The sequence below is a fragment of the Schistocerca nitens genome, chromosome 8 (genome assembly GCF_023898315.1).
Source record: "Schistocerca nitens isolate TAMUIC-IGC-003100 chromosome 8, iqSchNite1.1, whole genome shotgun sequence".
Classification (NCBI taxonomy): Eukaryota; Metazoa; Arthropoda; class Insecta; order Orthoptera; family Acrididae; genus Schistocerca; species Schistocerca nitens.
In genome coordinates, this window is record NC_064621.1 from 554,998,226 (window position 1) to 555,017,211 (window position 18,986).

An 18,986-nucleotide genomic window follows, 5' to 3' on the forward strand; every position below is an offset into this window, starting at 1 on the left:
GATCTGTCCATCCAATCTTCAGCATTTTTCTGTAGCATCATATTTAAAGGGCTTCTATTCTCTTCTTACCTGAACTGTTTTATTTTCCACATTTCACTTCCATACAAGTCTATACTCTGTACTTATACCTTCAGAACAGGTTTCCTAACCCTTAAATTTATATCAGGTGTTAACAGAATCTGCATTTCATGCTATAGTATTTTATATCCTCTCTACTTCAGCCACTGCTGCCCAAATATTGTAATTCATCTACTACTTGTAGCGCCTTATTTTCAAATCTAATTCCTACAGTGTTGCATGACTTAATTCAACTACATCCAATTACCCTTATTTTGCTCTTGTTGTTGTTCATCTTATGTCCTCCTTTCAAGACACTGTCCGTTCCTTTCACCTGCTCTTCTAAGTGCTGTGCTGTCTCTGATATAACTATAATGTCATTGGCAAACCTCAGAAGTTTTAATTTCTTTTCCTGAACTTTATACTTTCCTTTTCAAATTTCTAGATATAATCTACATCTAAATAGATAACCCACAAGCTACCAATCGGTGCATGGCAGAGGGTACCCTGTACCACAACTAGTCATTTCCTTTCCTGTTCCACTCACAGATAGAGTGAGGGAAAAAGACTATCTATATGCCTCCATACGAGCCCTAATTTCATGTATCTTATCTTTGTGGTCCGTATGCGAAATGTATGTTGGCGGCAATAGGATTGTTCTACAGTCGTCTTCAGATTTTGGTTCTCTAAACTTTCTCAGGAGCATTCTTCAAAATGAATGTCTTCTTCCCTCCAGGGATTCCCACATTTGAGCTCCCAAAGCATATCTGTAACACTCGACTGTCAATCGAACCTTCTGGTAACAAATCTAGCAGTGCGTCTCTGAATTGTTTCGATGTCTTCTTTCGATCTGATCTGGTGCAGATCCCAAACATTCGAGCTGTACTCGAGAATAGGTTGCACCAGGGTACTGTATGTGGTATCCTTTATGGATGAATCACACTTTCCAGAAAATACTCCCAATAAACCGAAGTCAACCATTGTCTTCTCCTTTATTGCTTGCTCGATGTACAGATTAAACAACATTTGAGATAGGTCACGAGCCTGTCTCACTCCTCAACCACTGCTTCCCTTTCATGTCCCTTGACTCTTGTGCTGTACATGTTTGTTTCCCTTTCTTTTAACGTATCTTGTAAGATAACTCATAGGGGCAGTATTGCCCCACATGTTGCTACATTTCTGTGGGACCCAAAATGATCTTCCCTGTGGTCAGTGTCAACCAATATTTCCATCCTTCTGTAAGTATTATATGTTAGTATTTGGTAAGCATGACTTATTAAACAGATGTTTCTGTAGTACTCACATCCATCAGCATCTGCAAACTTCAAAATTGGACTACTACATTCCTCTTGAAGTCTTGGACTTATTTGTACTTTATTGTCTCCATCTTTCTCTCTCTTTTTGGTTTTCCCCATGTCCTTTTCCACTTTCCTCGTAGCTCTTAATTGCATTTTTCATTCTCTCATTTCTCTTCATCTGATGTGTCTTCAGTTCTCACTTTGTTCTTAAATGATCTCCAGGATGAAGTTCAGCAATGCTTATCTGTGTTCTGTCTTAGACCTTGTACTCCCTTTGACATCTCGCCTTTCATTCTTGTCTCAGTACATCCTTTTGATAGGTGGATCATCCTCAACAAGACAACTCATTTTCTCAATTTTTCTTCATTTTTTAGTTGCCTCAGAATTCATGGAGGTACATTCTGTCTCTGAAACTATATGAAAGGCAGTTTGTTTTTTGCCATACATGTTTCACTTTTATTTATGAAGCATTTTCAGTGGCCTGTAATACATGATTGTTTTTGTATATTTGTAAAAAAGGTATTATTCTGTAGTTACAAGTATTTTTCATGTGTTATTCTCTTCTTTTTCAGCTTGGAAACTACCTTTGAAGCACAAGTTTCGTGAGGTTAAATTATCGTTACGTATTACTCAATACATGACTAGCAACATTGGAAATATTAAATAATACTTCCAATGTTGCTAGTCGTGTGTGTCATCCTAGAGATATTTTACTCAGTCTTCACACTCCAGGTGGCCAATTTTCAGCATTGTTTCACCCACATTTATTGCAGCACTTCACTTGCACTTTTCTAAACCGGGTAGAATGTCAAGAATGTGAATCATTGCATCTGGGAATGTCATGCAGGAATTTTAAAGCTGGGCATTCAGAACATGTAAAATGCTGTAAGTATGAAAAGAGTGGTTCTACCTTTGCTGAATATCTAATAAAACATGAGCACGAATCAGCCAAAATGGAACAGGACGTAATTATTAGAGTGAAGAATCACGACAAAAAGCTCCTGACATTACAGGAAAAATTTCATATACAAAGAACACCATCAGTGAAAAAGAAAGTAATTAATGACCAAGTCACTAAGTGCCTGTGGTCACAAACAAACAAATATCGGACCACATATGCACAACACAGGCAAAAGACAAAAGTAAAAACTCGGTGACAGTTGAAAACACTATCCACTGTAAACATACACTTCTTCAACACACAACAAGAAGTGCAAGTGAAGTGTTGTAATAAATGTGGGTGAAAAAATGCTGATAATTGGCCAACTGGAGTATGAAGACCGAGTAAATGCAACTGCGGAATGACACACATGTACTAGCAGCAATCGAAATTGTAAGAAGCACAAAACGATAATTTAACCTCATGAGACTTGTGCTGCAAAAGTAGTTTCTAACCTGAAAAACAAGAGAATAACATGAGAAAACATAACATAGCAATGTACTTGTAACTACTATATAATGCATTTATTATATACATAAAAAAAACATGTATTACAGGTCACTGAAAAAGCTTCATAAGTAGAAGAAATGAAACACACATGGTAAAAAACAAACTGCCTTTCCAAAGATGGGACATACCTCCAGGGTATATAGGAGTAAAAATAACAACACAATGAACAGTGAAGGCACTGAGTCTTCAAAAGGCACAAGAACAAGTTAACATCTTTGTTAACTTTGGACAGTTGTGTGTGTGTGTGTTTGTGTGTGTTTTGGTGGGGAGGGGAGGGGGGGAAGTTCGAATCCCTGGGGTAGGATACGGTTCATCCTGGACTGGAACAACTGATTGCACATCCTCACCAGGGTTTCAATTATTTATCATTGTGCCTGGAAATGAGCAAAATATTGCACACAAATCGGAGTTACACTGCCTATCTGATTGAGCAAATATTGTAGCCCATCCTTATGTTGCACCTATTCCCAGCTCATTACTATATGTGTCATACCCAGTTTAAGACCCCATTGCAAGACCTGTCCACTACATCAACCCAGTGTATCCTACTGAAGTCCCACCACAGGACCACCTGTGAAAGCAGCCGTACCATATACCAGCTCTACTGAAATTTGTGCCAAGTACTCTGTGTTGCCATGGCCACCGCCAAACTGTGCCTGAGAGCAGTTTTCCAGCCATTGGCAGAACATGCTGCAGAACATAATAAGCTTGATTTTAATGGCTGCATCACGACATGTTCTGTCTTTATGCTTCCTCTCAGTATTTCCCAATCCATTCCTCCATGTCATCGTCTGATCATTTTATTTTTTATCGTGTCAGAAGCAAACGAAAAAGAAAAAACAATATTAGATACATTACTACATACATACATACATTATGGTTTATAAATTAAACTAGTCAAGAATGAAATAAATGATTAGACACAGATTGTGTTGTCAAACATAAGGTAATTTTAATCTATACAGTGGATGCCCAAAAATTTGCAACGTCCAGTGCACTTTGTGTAGCGTTTACGAGGTCCTCCATGGTGCACACAGTTGGAGATAATGTGCATTGTAGTAGATGTGTTGATGTCTGCACGGCAGCTCCGCAGTCACACTGGAGAGAGTCCACCTGGAAGCCCCACCTCTCCAGATTACTCTTGGATCTTGTGACAGAAGAACGCAGGTGGTTGAGTGATTTCCATGTGGACCATTTCTCTGTGTGGCCTGGGGGAAGAACTTCTTGCGGGATCAGCCACTCCTACAGATGCTGGCATCTGACCTGCCATCTCTTCTCCCGGTGTTGATGTGGAGTGTCAGCGAGTGGTTCTGTACTGTGAAGGAAGCTCTTTCTAGACACAAGTCTTTGCTGTGTCGGTTGGTGGCCATGTAGTGGATGGGCTTCGGATGTTAATGCCTTCTTCATTTCACTCCGTGCGGCTGTATCTCTTCGGATGCCCGGGGGGGCCATGCCGGAGAAGCAGTACAGTTTTTCCACAGGTGTGGCTCTTAGACAACCCGTAGTGATACGACATGTCTCATTCACAGCAACATCAACTTTCTTTGTATGTGTAGATCTGCACCATACTGGGCAAGCGTACTCAGCTGCCGAGTAGCAGAGGGCTAATGCGGCTGTGCGCACTGTGTCTGGCTGTGCTCCCCATGTTGTTCCAGTCAGCTTCCTAACCACATTGTTCCTGGCAGCCACTTTTTGCTTTGTTTTTAAGCAGTGTTTCTTATATATAAGAGCACAGTCCAGAGTGACTCCGAGGTATTTTGGAATCTTGCAGTGTTCTAAAGAGGTTCCTTCCCAATCTATCTGCAAGGTTCTATTAGCCTGTCTGTTTCGGAGGTGGAAAGCACAGGTCTGGGTCTTTGAGGGATTTGGTTTCAATTGATTGTCCCTGTAATATGCAGTTAATTCTTTCAGAGCATCAGTTAGCTTCTGCTCCACCCTCTCAAAGCTGTGATCTTGTGCTGTGATTGCTCGGTCATCTGCATATATGAAGCTTTGTGTTCCTTCTGGTAACGGCTGGTCATTAGTGTATATATTGAAGAGGGTGGGTGCCAGTACACTGCCCTGTGGCAACCCATTTTTCTGCTGCCTCCATCTGCTTCTTTGTCCTTGATATTCCACAAAATATCTTCGGTTCTGCAGAAGATTTCTAATTAGACAGGTTAGTTTGTAGTCCTTGGTGAGGTTGTATAGCTTCAGCAACAAGAGTCTGTGGTTGACAGTGTCGTAGGCAGCTGAAAGATCTATAAACACCGCTCCTGTTATCTGCCGCCTTTGGAAGCCGTCCTCTATATGCTGTGTCAAATTCAACACCTGTGCTGTGCAGCTTTTCCCTTGTCTGAATCCTGCCTGTTGAGGGATCAGTAATGGTTCTATCATATCTGTAATTCTTTGGAGGATCAACCTTTTCAATACCTTATGCAGGTGGCATAGGAGGGAGATTGGCCTATAGCTTTTGGGGTCATCCCGGTCTTTCCCTGGTTTATGTATAGCTATAATTTTTGCTTTCCGCCAAGATTTTGGTATCTTGCTGCTCTTGACACAATTATTCATTAGCTCGAGTAGCCAGCACTTTGCGCCTGGACCAAATTTCTTGATCTGTTCACTTCTTATGTCATCTACCCCTGCTGCTTTTCCGACTTTGCACTTATTTAGAGCTGAGTCGAGCTCATTCAAACTGAATGGTCGAGACAGAGTGTTTCCCTCTTGTTCGGGCTCCCTTTCCAGGGTTCATCTCCCAATTTTACTGGTATGATCAGGTTTACCATTTTTCAAAAGCTGGTGTACGATCTGGTCTGCCTTCACATTTGTATGCGTATTGGGTTGGGAGGGATCATTGTTAAGGTGTCGTAACAATCTCCAGGCCTTTTGACTACTTCTACTCATCTCACATTCTGTCATCAGTTTAATCCACTGTTCTCTCTTCGCCTCAGAGATTGAGGAGAGAGTATTTTGCGCAGCCAGATAATTCTCCTCGCTATAAGGGTTTTCTTCATATAGTCGATAGTATCCGTCCAGCAGAGCAGCTGTTTCAGGTGTCACACCCTGCAGATACATTGTCCTACACCCTCTTGGGATTGATGCCCGGGAGCAATGTTTGACAGTTTGAACAAAGCTGTCATACTCTTAGGAATAGGTCGCACAGACTTAATCTCCTTGTCCAGCATCTTAGCAAATTTTTTCCAATCAGCTTTCTTGAAATTGTATCTCCGTTTTAAATTCACCTCCTGTGGCCTTATTGCTGGAAGAACTTGACACAGTAGTGGCCTGTGTTGCGTCTTTGGTATGGGCGAGCACACTGATTTGGAGCAAAGCTGTGTGATGTCTTCACTCACAAAGAGGTGGTCAGGGTTAAATCCACGTTGTCACCTGCCACTGTTGAAGGAAGGGGGTAGCTTGCTGTCATGTATAAGAGACAACTGGCAGGATTCAGCCCAGGAGAGGACTGCCTCCCCATTTTCGTCATCTTTAGAGTATCCCCACAAATGACGATGGCAGTTAAAGTCACCGATTACTACAGACGTCTTGCTGTTATGGAAGTTCCTGGGTGGTGTGAAGGAAAATGCAGCCGAAGGGGGCTTATACACAGAGGTAACCACGCAGTTACTCAGCTGCACTGAGATGACTTCGGTGTTATTTTCTACGGTGCAGTGAGCACTGATTAACTGAAGCCCTGGTCTTACAAATATAGCACTTCCATACTTAGAGTGCGGTGTTTCTGCGGCTAGTTTCATGCCCGGTATTTTTTGTCGTCTCTGTCACTCATCTCTATGCGTCTCTTGTATACACAGGACGTCGCATTTTTTGTCACGGCATAGGTTGGATAACAGATGTTCTTTGCCTGATGATAAGCCTTCAATATTTATAGATATGATAGTTAAAGTTGGCTCTGATAAGGACCGTTTATTTACTCGCATGTTTGTTTGCTTCTGGTGTGAGAGAATCAGCCGTCTAGGTATACCTAGACACCCAGGGGACGCCCGGGTGTGTAAGGCTTAGTTGTCAGGACACACCCTGCATGGAGGCTTCTCTCATGATCATTATGACACACACTCCTCTGTCTGTGCCAGAACAAGCTAATGAGTGCCACATTCCTATTCTTTGTATGTGCTGCCACTCCCTCCTAGCTGTTAGCCATTCTTCCCGAACCCTCCCTCCCACACCATGCCTCTGTTTTTCCCCTTGCCCACTCCACACAACACAACCTCTCATTCCAGTCTAGTTTCGAAGTGTGTACAATGTGTAATCTATACCTCTGATAGGGATTCATCCAAAAACTAGCAAAGTTTTTAGTCCAATGTACTCGCCTTTCAGTGATACAGAACTACATTTGGTGAGCTGTCACCTTTCTCCTTAAATTTTTTACATTTCATCCGACTTCCCATTACCATATTTATAGTTTTTTCTACTTTTAAATGTTTTTGTCAACAGTACTGTGAATTTTGTACACTGAAGGGAAATATCTGCCAGCAATTCTTCCTACTCAAAACTTTAAATGTTTAAACTGCTTGCTATCTGTTTTGAAATCTAGTCACAAATTGTCTGTGTTACATTTCCTCATTAATGTGAATGCAGGGCGTATAGAAGATTCTGATGATGAAGATGAATACGATTCAGAGCTGGATGACTTCATAGACGATGGACCAGAGGATGGAGAGGATTACTCAAAACACATCAGAGAAATTTTTGGTTACGATAAATCGAGGTATGGTATAACATACTTTCTTAATTGTGGAATTTTAGCTTTTGATCAGTCAGTGTTGTATGCTTTGATATTTATTGACTATGGATTTTCCTACAGTTTCAAATATTTCATTCTAAATATGAGAAAAACAACCTTTGACATGTAGGGTTGTGAGGCCAGGTGTATAAATGTAACATTCAGCTGTGCAAGTACGTGTAATTGGCCACTGTGGAGGTGTGCTTACACTACAGGCAATACTTGCGCAACAACCATGTAACTTGGCAGAAAAATCATTAAAAAAACCATTGACAGTGTTTTGATTGCGCTGTGACCAAAAGTTGTACAACTATCAAATGACAGACATTTGTATGTGGTCGTATATTGGCAGTCGATCTGCAGTTATACAGACATATTTTTAAGAACCACATGTGCTGTCACACTCTCTGTTTAATTTCTTAAGATGTGGAAATTATCACCTACAACATGGAGTTGTTCTTTTTGAAATTGTGGGGCAAAAGTCTGTGTGAGAATTTTAGTCCTTCACCAAAAAGCTGTGCCTGATTTGTGCTTTATTAATTAATTAATAATGTTAATTAAAATTACTCCAAATATACTTCACTTTCCTCAGCGTGAAATCCAGGATGGAATAATGACATATTGCATGTCTGTGACAACTCTTCCACTGTATGGGAAGTAACATGCCACTTGTCTCAGTTGAGCACCTAATCTTCTTTTAGGTGATAGAGCGTTTCCATGGCATATGCATGGACCAGTGCCAGTATTTAATTGCAAATCTACTCATTTGTGGTATAAAACTTCAAACACTTTTGTGGATATTTCTTCACGATTTAAATACAATATATGGAAATTCTATGTAATAACCTGTCACTGTTAATCTGTATACACTACCACCTCATCTTCCTCTTTGTTTGTGATCTTTATAAACCAAAACACAGGTGACAACTTTTACATTGTTCGTGGAACATACTGTAAGTATAAAGCACATATATTAATGCCTGTTATTAATACTACTATATAATATGTGGTCAACAATCCTAAACTTCCGATTCTTAGTTTTCTCATCCATTGCTTTCATTATATGTGTGTGTGCAACATTAACATAGTAGTACAGCATTGTAACTCACACCTGGCTACACCCTTTAAACTCTTGCATATAATTCCTCCCCTTTTTTTTAGGTATCTTGATATAGATGATGACGACGAGTGTATGGAAGCAGATTTTGCCCAAGTATTAAAGGAGGAATTTGTCAGCACAAAAATAGGTACGTAAAATTTTTTGGGTATTCTGTATCTAGTTAAGTAGTGTGTAGTAATCTTTTTTCTGGATAAGCACAAATTACTTAAATTAAAAAGTCAGTCTCTTAACCCTGTTTTAGAATGTATTTCTTACATTGTGTGGAATCATTTTTTACCTCTTGACATATAACTCCAAATGATACCTGTTTCAGCTGTAGTTTCAGCTCTCTGAGACTACAGACGTGTGTGCAGTTGCGCTTGCGTGAGTGTGTGTATGTGTGTCTACTCTGCGTTCTTTTTCTAGTCTGTGCCTCACTTCTTCAATAATTATTGCACATCAACTTCTTGTTCTGAAACTTTTAAGTTCAGTTTAGTATTTCATTTTTGTATAACATATGGATAGGCTACAGTCCTGCCTCATTCCCTCCTCAACTAATGCATCCCTTTTATGTCCTTTGACTCTTAGAATGGCAGTCTGATTTTTGTACAAATTGTACATACCCTTGAACACTTTGTATTATATCACTTATAACTTCAGAATTTCAAAGATTGTGTGCCTTTCAACATGGGAGAAAGATTGGTCCAAATGTACAAATGCTATAAATGTGGCTTTAACCTACCTCGTATGATAAATCGTAGTGTCATTATTGCGTCTCATGCAATAGCAACTGATTACAGCATCTGTGGCAAACACCAGGAGTAAGTCCCAAAAGGATATCCAAAGTGTCTGGGTACTTGTTGTGTATCTGAAATGGATGGCTGTTGAAAGTTTTATTTTATTTGGTGCAATAAAGCTTCTTCTTCTTCTTCCATTGGCACTACATCAGGGGATGGGACTTGCCCTCCTCAATAATTTTCTGCCATTCCTCTCTGGACTTCGCTGTGGACCTCCAGTTACGGCAACCGACTCTGGCAGCATCCTCTCCAACCTCGTCACTCCATCTCAACCTAGATCGTCCTCTTGCTCTTCTTCCTCCACGTTCACTGCAGCAGGCTTTCCTTGCAGGATCTGTCTCATCAATTCGCATTACATGTGCAGCCCATCTCAGCCTACACACCTTTACGAACTTTACCACGTCATCCTCTTTATTGTAGTCACAAAGTTCGTCGTTTCTTCGCCTTTTCCAGGTCCCATTTTCATATACAGGTCTAAATTTCCTCCTCAATAAACTTCTTTCATGTCATCTCAGTTTGCTTTCACCCTGCTTCGTAATTGTCCATGTTTCTGAACCATAAGTAAGTACTGGGTGTATCAGCGTTTTGTAAAGTCGGCACTTAGTCCCTCGTGATATAAGCTTGGATTTAAAATGTCGCAACATTCCAAAGTAGCGTCAGTTAGAAACACTTCTGCAAGCCTTAATTTCAGTAAAGGTGATGCCATTTGCTTCTATCTTTTGAGTTCAGATAGGTGAAACATTCCACTCGCTCAAATGTCATTCCATCAACGGTTATTGTGGGCTGTAAGGGTTGGTTAGTACCATTATACATATACTTCGTCTCTCCTTCATTAATTCTCAGACCCATCTTCTCTGCACTCAGTTTTAGAGCTGAAAATGCACTTTGTAGATCTCTAAGTGTTCTGTTAATTAAATCCAAGTCATCTGCATATCACAGCAATTGTACAGACTTGTAGTAGATAGTTCTCTTGTCTGAATACCTGATTTGCACACCACTTTTTCAAGTGCCAGGTTGAAAAGTAGGCCGGAAATCCAATCTCCATGACTTAGCCCAGTTCGAGTGGGAAACTAAGGTAATAGCCTTGACTGCACCCGCACAGTACACTGGGGATACTTTAGGGTGATCTCTATTAAATGCCCCAATTTTCCAGGCACTTGAAATTCCCGCATTGCCTCATAAGTTTGGCCTGGTTTATTGTGTCATATGCAGATTTTTAGCAAATGAAAAGATTGTGCACACCAACATTGAATTCAATGGTCTTTTCTACTATTCGTCGGAGAGTAAATACCTGGTTTACAGTAGACTTTCCTGGTTTGAACCCGCATTGATAGCTTCCAATATCATCTTCTGCTATAGGTGAAAGTCTACTAAACAGGATATGTGATAGTACTTTATATGTAATATTTAAAAGTGTTATGCCTCTGCAGTTGCTGCATTCAAATAGATCTCCTTTCTTATGCACCAGATGCACTATCCGTACATTCCATTCTTCTGGTAGCTCTTACTTTTCCCAGATGAAGAACACAATCTTGTAGATCCTATGATTTAGCTCAACTCCTCCATCTTTCAATAGTTCAGATGCTACATTGTCAGACCCTGGCACTTTATTGTTCACTTCTCCTTGGGAAGGGGGAGGTACTATGGCATCATCTTCTGGAGCAACTGGGATATCTTCAATAGGGGAATCTGAAGCATCCAACAGTCACTGAAATACTGTACCCAACACTCCAGTACCTCTTGATCATCGGTTAGTAGTGTCCCATTTTTACTTTTACACAAGTTGATGCGCGGTTTAAATACTCTTCTTTCACTTTTAATTTCTTGATAAAATTTTCTATCATCATTTGTTTTTACAATTGTCTTTCCAATTGTCTCCAGTTCTTCAATCTGCTTTCTTTCCCATTCCGTTTTCTTTCACCGATGCAGTTTCTTATTTTCTTTTATCTAAATGATTTCTTACCGCTAAACGAGTGTATGATTTCTCAAGCATTTTCCTGTATGCCAGATTTTTCTCCTGACTTATTTTCTTACATTCTTCATCAGACCAGGAATTCCTCAGTTGTTTTCCTTCTTTCCCTAGCACTACTTCTGCTGCTTTAATGACTGCATCCCTGCAAGTGTTCCATCCCTGAACCTGGTTATCACTTACACTAGGGGTGTTTAATGCAAGATTCTCAGCAACCTTCTTAGAGTACGTTTTAAAGATGTCTTCATTTTTTAACTTTGATACCACATACATACTTTGAGGTGTTCCTTGACTTTTCTTGCATTGGATATTCGAGCTCGTAGTTTTGCTATGAATCTACATTAACTCCTCTGTAAGTTTGTACATCTAGTAAGTTTGAGGAATGCCTGCCATCAATAATTACATGATCAGTTTGGTTGAAGGTATGCTGATCAGGGCTACACCATGTTGCTTTATGAACCCTTTTGTGTGGGAACATAGTGCTACCTACAGCCATGTTATGTGACGGTGCAAACTGAATGGCTCTGTGACCATTGCTATTTGTGTATTCATGGAGGCTGTGCTTTCCTCTTGCTGGGAGGTAATGTTCTTATTTACAAATCTGTGCCGTGAGGTCTCCAATAATTATTTTGGTGTCATACACAGGGCATCTGTCATACGTTTTCTCGAGGTTCTCAAAGAAGGTGTCTTTATCCTGGTCATCTGATACTTCTGTGGGTGCATGTACATTGATCAATGAGTAGTTTGAGAATTCGGTCTTCAATCTCATACATGAGATCCTAGAAGCTATTCCAGTGAATCCACTCACTAGGTGTTTAAATTTTTGTCTTACCCCTCCTGTACCAAATTCATGGTAGCTCTCTGAACCATGGTAGAAAATTATCCAGCTTCCCATATCAAGCACTCCATGTCTAGTCATCATATTTCCTGTAGGGCAATTATACCTGCCTTGGTTTTATTGAGTTGATCTAGCAGTGACCTCAGGACCCCTGCCCTGTACAGCGATTGTACATTCCAGGTTCCAATAAACACATCATTTTTTTCGTTTTTGTTTGCCTTTAACAGTGACATTTCATCGTCAATAAATCCATCCGGCTTCTTTACTCTGAGGTTTCTGAACAAGAATCTTTTTACATGAAGGGTTTGTTAGCTGCTTGCCCGACCCCCAACTTGGAGGACCAGGATTTGTATGAGGTTTACTCCTTTAGTGAAGCTGGTTTCACTGCACCTGTAGAGCCCTCCCTGCCCTATGTTGTGGGAGACACTTTGTCTGGCTCCTTTGTCAAGACCACACTGGCTTGGGTGACCCTGCCATTAGCTACACTACCGCCGACACAGCTCTTGACTTCATCAGAGTACGCAAACCCTCCCGCCTGGCACTGAAGGTACCTTCAGTAGGGCAGTGTCCCTTGGGAAGGATTTTTAATCATTTTACATGTACAAATTCTGGCACACTGTCGTGTTAACATGGTGACCTGCCTCCTACACAAGCCCCAATCCTGAAGTATCTAAGTTTGAAGGGAAAAGGAAAAAAAATAGATTGATCTTGAAGGTGTCTGAATCCATTTCACACTTACTGTTCATGAAGATAGAGGAAATAAAGTAATAACATTAAGTTGCGAAAAGAAAACCAATCAAATAAATACCACAGTATTTATAGTGGTAAAGTCATGTTATTTTATCCCTAAAGTACACGTAAGAATGGACCAAATCTATGTGAATACGAGACAACTCTGGATATAAGACAAACTGCCCCCCCCCCTTCCCCTTTTTTAAGTGTCTCTTGAGAAAATTCTGTTTTCAGCATATTCTGACTAATCAAAGTTACAGACTGTTTTATGAATATGAAGTCTTCTTCTTCTTCCACTCCAGGCTTAGGTCTAGGGCCTGTTCTGGTCTCAAATCTCATCCTTGGGCTTCCCACACTTCTCCTGCCCCCATGGTTTACAATCCGTTGCTAGTTTAGGAAGTCTTTGTGGTGACAAGACATATGAAGTGCATGTCCTCCCCAGCTTTCTTTGTGTTGGATTCCTAATTCTTCCCTTATTACTTCATTTATAATTTTGTCTTCGTTAGTGCAGCCTTTCACAGATCTTAGACATTTCATTTCTGATGCTTTTAGTTGCTGCAAATCTTCATTCCTTAGCGTCCAACTTTTTGCCCCATATAAAGTAGGAACTGCTGTGACTTCACAAAATATCAGTTATGTCCCTATCCTTGTTTTACCCTTAAGTGTTTTTGTTATTGTGCCGCGTATACGCTGGTAAGTAGTAGTTTTTATTCTGTATATCTGTATCGATCATATGATGTGTCACATCCTACGTACTTGAAATGGGGTACCTGTTCTATCAGTTTATTATTGAGGACTGTTTTTGTTTGCACTGAGTGAATGCCTTAAAAGGCCATAGTTTTCATTTCATTTATAGATGTAATATGATTGTAGCTTTTACTTTAGTTTATGGATATAAAGTATCAGCCAAATAAAAGTTAACATTATACCTATTCTAAACTTAGAATAAAATAAACAAAAAGAAATGGTTTACATTAATTTTTATCTTCCTTTCCTTTTTTGCTTACTATGTAAGCATCTGTAGTATCACCATTTTTTATTATAAAAATGGGTCATGAAGACATGGCTGTTTCTTTCTTTCTTTCTTCCTCCTCCTCCTCCTCCTCCTCCTCTTCCCCCCCCCCCCCCCCAAGTACATTGCAGATTTTGCATCTGTATTGGAATGAGAGTGTAACAATTTTCCTTCATCTCTTGCTTCCAAACATACCATCTCCCCATTGCTTTCTCATTTGCTACCGAGCGAGGTGGCGCAGTGGTTAGCACACTGGACTCGCATTCGGGAGGACGACGGTTCAATCCCGTCTCCGACAATCCTGATTTAGGTTTTCCGTGATTTCCCTAAATCGCTTCAGGCAAATGCCGGGATGGTTCCTTTGAAAGGGCACTGCCGATTTCCTTCCCCATCCTTCCCTCTCTAATGACCTCGTTGTCGACGGGACGTTAAACACTAACCACCACCACTTTCTCATTTGCTGCATAGAACCATCAGCTGCCACACTCCATTTCATTCCCATCATACCTCGCAGTGAATGCTTGACAACATTGCTGCACAAAACACTTAAGTACACCATTGGCCTCTATCTTGGTTTTTATTGTCTTCTGCAGAAGTGTATACTGTTGTTCTCTAACTTTAATGGATTTGGGCAAACTGTAGTTTAAATGTGGTAGATGTTCATAAAAAGCTAAGGAATGTGGTATACATTCATGTGGTTGGTAGCATATCGAAATATGCTGCCCATTCACCACTCCTCTTCCCAAATTCATCATAGTTGTTAGCCAAGCTGATGTCATTGTTCCCCCTCCAGTCCTTCAGAATTCTTCAAAATAAATCTGCACAAGACCTCAGTTGCCAAACCTTCATCTGTAAACGTAAGACTGCTTTACCAGCTACTCAACATAAAAGTGCTGCCTTAACAGCAATTGTTTCATCTGCAAATTTAAGATGACCCTGTATTTTTTAAAATGATGGTTTTGGGAAACAACCTCATTTTATAATCTGGTAAATATGGTATTTCATTTCCTCAGAGTTATATACTGTTGTTATTAGTCATACGTACACTAAATAGTAATCTGCTACTAACTGACTTGAAATATTTCATGGTTCTACAAATGGTGAATTGTGCCTGCTATATTTTGATTTTCAGTAGTGATATACCAAGAATTAAAACTACATTGCACTGTATTTTCTTGATCCTATATGAAGTATTCCCAGGCCATGATATCATCAACATTGTCTTCAGTACGCACTGCACTGCATTCACTACAGCTCTTTCCTAAGCAACCTTGATGAATGCTACAGCTCAGAGGGAATGAACAAGTTTTCTCTGTGTGTTTGCCATTGCAGACCTAACAGATTAGTATGCTATTTGCTGTGAATAGCAGTCCACACACTTCCATTTATCACTCAGTCTATTGACCCATTTCTAAAGTTGTCCAATCCTGTTGGTGTCCTAAGACTCTGAGTGCTGCAGGATTGTAATGTCAGAAGTGTGTTGACATTTTTGAGAGTCTCATAAAGCATACCTTATGAGAAATTCTGTGTAAAAGAATAGTGGTGCCTTAAAACAGATCTTTTGCATGATCTAGTCTCAGTAAAAAATGTATTGTTTTGTGAGTCACTTGGTTATATAAAATTTCAGGTGTGAAGTTTATTTGTATTTTATGCTTTGTGGATTATTTATTTGTGTGACAAATGATTGTTTTAGTTGTAATCCAACTTAAATGCTATTTCATTAACAGGTATACTGGAAGATCTGGAGGACATAAAGAAGGAACAAGAAGAAAAAAAAAGGAAAGCCCTGTTAAAGAAGAGAAAAATGAGATAGTTCTGTGGGTTTCCACACCGTCTTACCCCATTGTAATATAAGGGAGCAGTGTGATAGAGAAATCAGAGAAATCTAAGTATAGATTTTTTATGAAATTGTAACTGGGGACCTTTGCATGTACAAAAGTTTGCTTTGTAATATTTTTGAATCCTTCTGGATCATAATCATTATGTATCATATGTTTGCCAAGTCACACAAATTTCCTTCTTGTATTAATTTAGTTGCATTTTTGTTAATAGTGGTCAACAAATGTGTCCCAAGTGTATAAAACAAGCAGCTAAGAACTCTGGAAGACACTGCCAGAATGTGTGTGTGTGTGTGTGTGTGTGTGTGTGTGTGTGTGTGAGAGAGAGAGAGAGTATATAAATTGGTTTGTAATATACTTCCATTATAACAGCATTTGATTCTAAATAAAATAAAATTACATTAGTTGCCTGTAAATTACATTTGATAATTATATAAAAGGTATCTGTAAATATTAAAAGCGAGTATTAGTATAGAAGCCATATGGTTTCCAAATTTCTTTTAAATAATTTGATTTGAGGAGTGGAAAAAAGAATTATCATCTGAAGTATGTATTTATGAATTTAATCTCTAAAAAGGAATGTGCCACTACTTCAAAGTCTTCACTGCAATTGCACCAAAATTTGTATTATGACAGTTGACAGTAAGATTTTTATTCATTAGTGTTAGTATCCCATTTCTGCTGTGAGGAATTTGTGACCTGTCAGTATATGGATGCTGTTTCACATCAAGCAATGAAACTGGGTGTCATTGCAGGGAAGGATCTTGGTGGCGGATGTTCCTCAGATATGTACGTTGATTGGTGCTGACAATTTCACTTTTGCCTTCTAATAAAAAGTGTATATTTTGTGACATAAATCTATAGCAGTACAGCTTTACATCAGTTCAAGATAAATACCTCAGATATTATGAGTACTGGTTTTCAGAATAAATAACTTGTGATTTAATACAGTCATAAATGATAGGAGATGTTATGAATAATTCGAGTTAAATAATTTTTTAAAGAAGTCAATGACTATTACTCTTTTATGGCAAATATTATTGAAAGTTAATTGCATATTGAATCAAAAGAAGAAAAATCAACACACTCACACACACAGTGACAATTTGTGTTAAGTTCTTGACTGTCACCACAATTAAACCAAATAAAACTATTAAGGTCAGAGTAAGTATTGTTGATAGATGTACACTCAACAGACGAATAAGACTGAAAAATAGTATGGCATTTCAACTAAGCTTGTGAGAGAGAACCAAGTCCAAACTTGTTCTTGCAGTGTAGTGTAGAAAGCATTGTTACTGAGTAAATGAACACCCCCCAGCCCTCCTTACCCAACCATATATTTTTTCTTCAGAATTTATTTTATTAGTTGTTATGTAGGTCTGCTAGAGTGTTTTCAAAGGCAACAATATCCTTGCTGTCTATTTAGGTCTTGTAAATATGTCAGAAGTGGTAATGGAATGCTTGTGAAAGTGAGTTTTTTGGTCATAATGATAATTACTTTGTTTTCAATGTGTAAGTAATTACTGCCAAAATATCTTTTATTGAAGAAAGTGTAAAGTGTGAATTTAATCTATGAATCTCGTAGCTTTTGATGCTTTGGCTTATGCGTGCTTCATATGCCAATAATTTGCATTTTAGAATATAAATATTTAATCGTGAAAGTTGTTAAAGCCATGAAATATGTGATGCTGTTCTGTTGTTATCGCAGTTTATTTAAAAATAGTGATATTTATTGTTTTTCTCCTTTTGGTTATCAGATCTCATTATACTTTTAAAATCTGTGCATAACAGTAAATGTTATTCATAGTTTGTTGTAAGCTGTAAATAGTTCTTATATTTCTCAGCAGAAAGACAATATGTTATTGCAAAGAGCAAAACAAAGTAAATATTAAGAATGATAAAAGGGGACTTAAAAGCAGACACCTATTACTCCATTTGTAAGTTATCGCACAGCTGTAGTCTCTTTTTTCGTTGTTAAGTGTTCAGGATGTTTATGCATTTTTCCATAAAAACATAAACTGAAATGTATGTTTGTTTAATTATATTCAGTATGTTTTGTTACTTTTCTGATTGATATTTAATACTTCTCAACCTTTTAGAATAATGTTCTCTGAAAGTAATGATGATTTATCAGTGTGAAAGCACAAGTGTTAGTTTTCATCCATTTTAAAGAAAAGCATACGCAATATGAATCATCAGATAATCTTGACAGATTACTAATTTTTTATTTTAGTTAGAAAGATTCTAAAGACACTCGACATTCCCCATTACCAAGGCATCATTTTCATACATACCTTTTGCACATTATGGTCACAAATTTGTATAATGCTTATTGTTGCTGATTGTATGTGTAAAATGTCATCTGTCTAAGAGCTGTTTTATAATTTGTGAGTGGTTTTTGCTTGCTTCTTGTCTCAGTTGGTGTATTTATTTTCATGTACAGTTTATAGTGGTGTTAGCATTTTGTGAGTTTTATTTTCCCCAAGCAGGCATACACAACATGAAGAAACTATAGCACAGCATTTAAATAAGAGTAACAAGAAAGTGTATGAAACGGCTGCTTGCTGTGTATAATATCATTTATATTTTTCTGTGATATTTACAGTCAAGTGTTATTGTTACGTTAACAAAATTACTACTCATGTTTGAATATACTCATTTTTAAAAAAGCAGAAATATGTGCTTTATTTGTTGATGTCATTTAAGTTGACAGAATTTTCCAGTGTATATTGCTTGTCGAAAGGGGAGAGATCCCCATTAGTTTTTGTGTCATTAATTTGTTCTGGAGCAGCACTGCATCTTTTCAAGACATTGATTACTTTCCCAGTGGAAGTTAACACACAGTGAACATTGCTCTTTTGTTCTTTTTCTCAAAATCTGACAGATTATGTGTATTTATAAAAACTATGCCACAGACCTTTAAAAGAAGGAAAGAAAAAAAAAATACCTTGATATTGCAAGTAGTTTGTTTTTCGAATGTTTCTTTGCACTCAGTTCATATTATTTGAGATGTATAGTGGCATAAAGAAATAGCTGGAAGAGCAGTGTAGTTCGTGCCTTACTAGTTATAGTGACAGTATTTTGATATTGTATGTTTACAGCTGTAGTCACCCACATTTTGGTGGTGGCGGTGGGGGTCAGATTTTCATTTCTCGAAGAAAACATCGTGCATTTATAAA

General features: G+C 38.6%; 1 protein-coding gene across 2 annotated transcripts in view; it reads left to right on the plus strand.

Moving 5' to 3' along the window:
- LOC126198919 (protein SPT2 homolog) overlaps positions 1 to 18,683 on the plus strand; it is a 604,823-nt gene extending 586,140 nt beyond the window's left edge. For both annotated transcript variants that reach the window (XM_049935547.1, XM_049935548.1), the window contains 3 exons: positions 7,378 to 7,507; positions 8,684 to 8,769; positions 15,697 to 18,683. In XM_049935547.1, the coding sequence (XP_049791504.1) occupies positions 7,378 to 7,507; positions 8,684 to 8,769; positions 15,697 to 15,782 (302 nt within the window). In that variant the 3' untranslated portion in view covers positions 15,783 to 18,683. The remainder of the gene's footprint in view (positions 1 to 7,377; positions 7,508 to 8,683; positions 8,770 to 15,696) is intronic.
- The last annotated feature ends 303 nt before the right edge of the window (positions 18,684 to 18,986 follow it).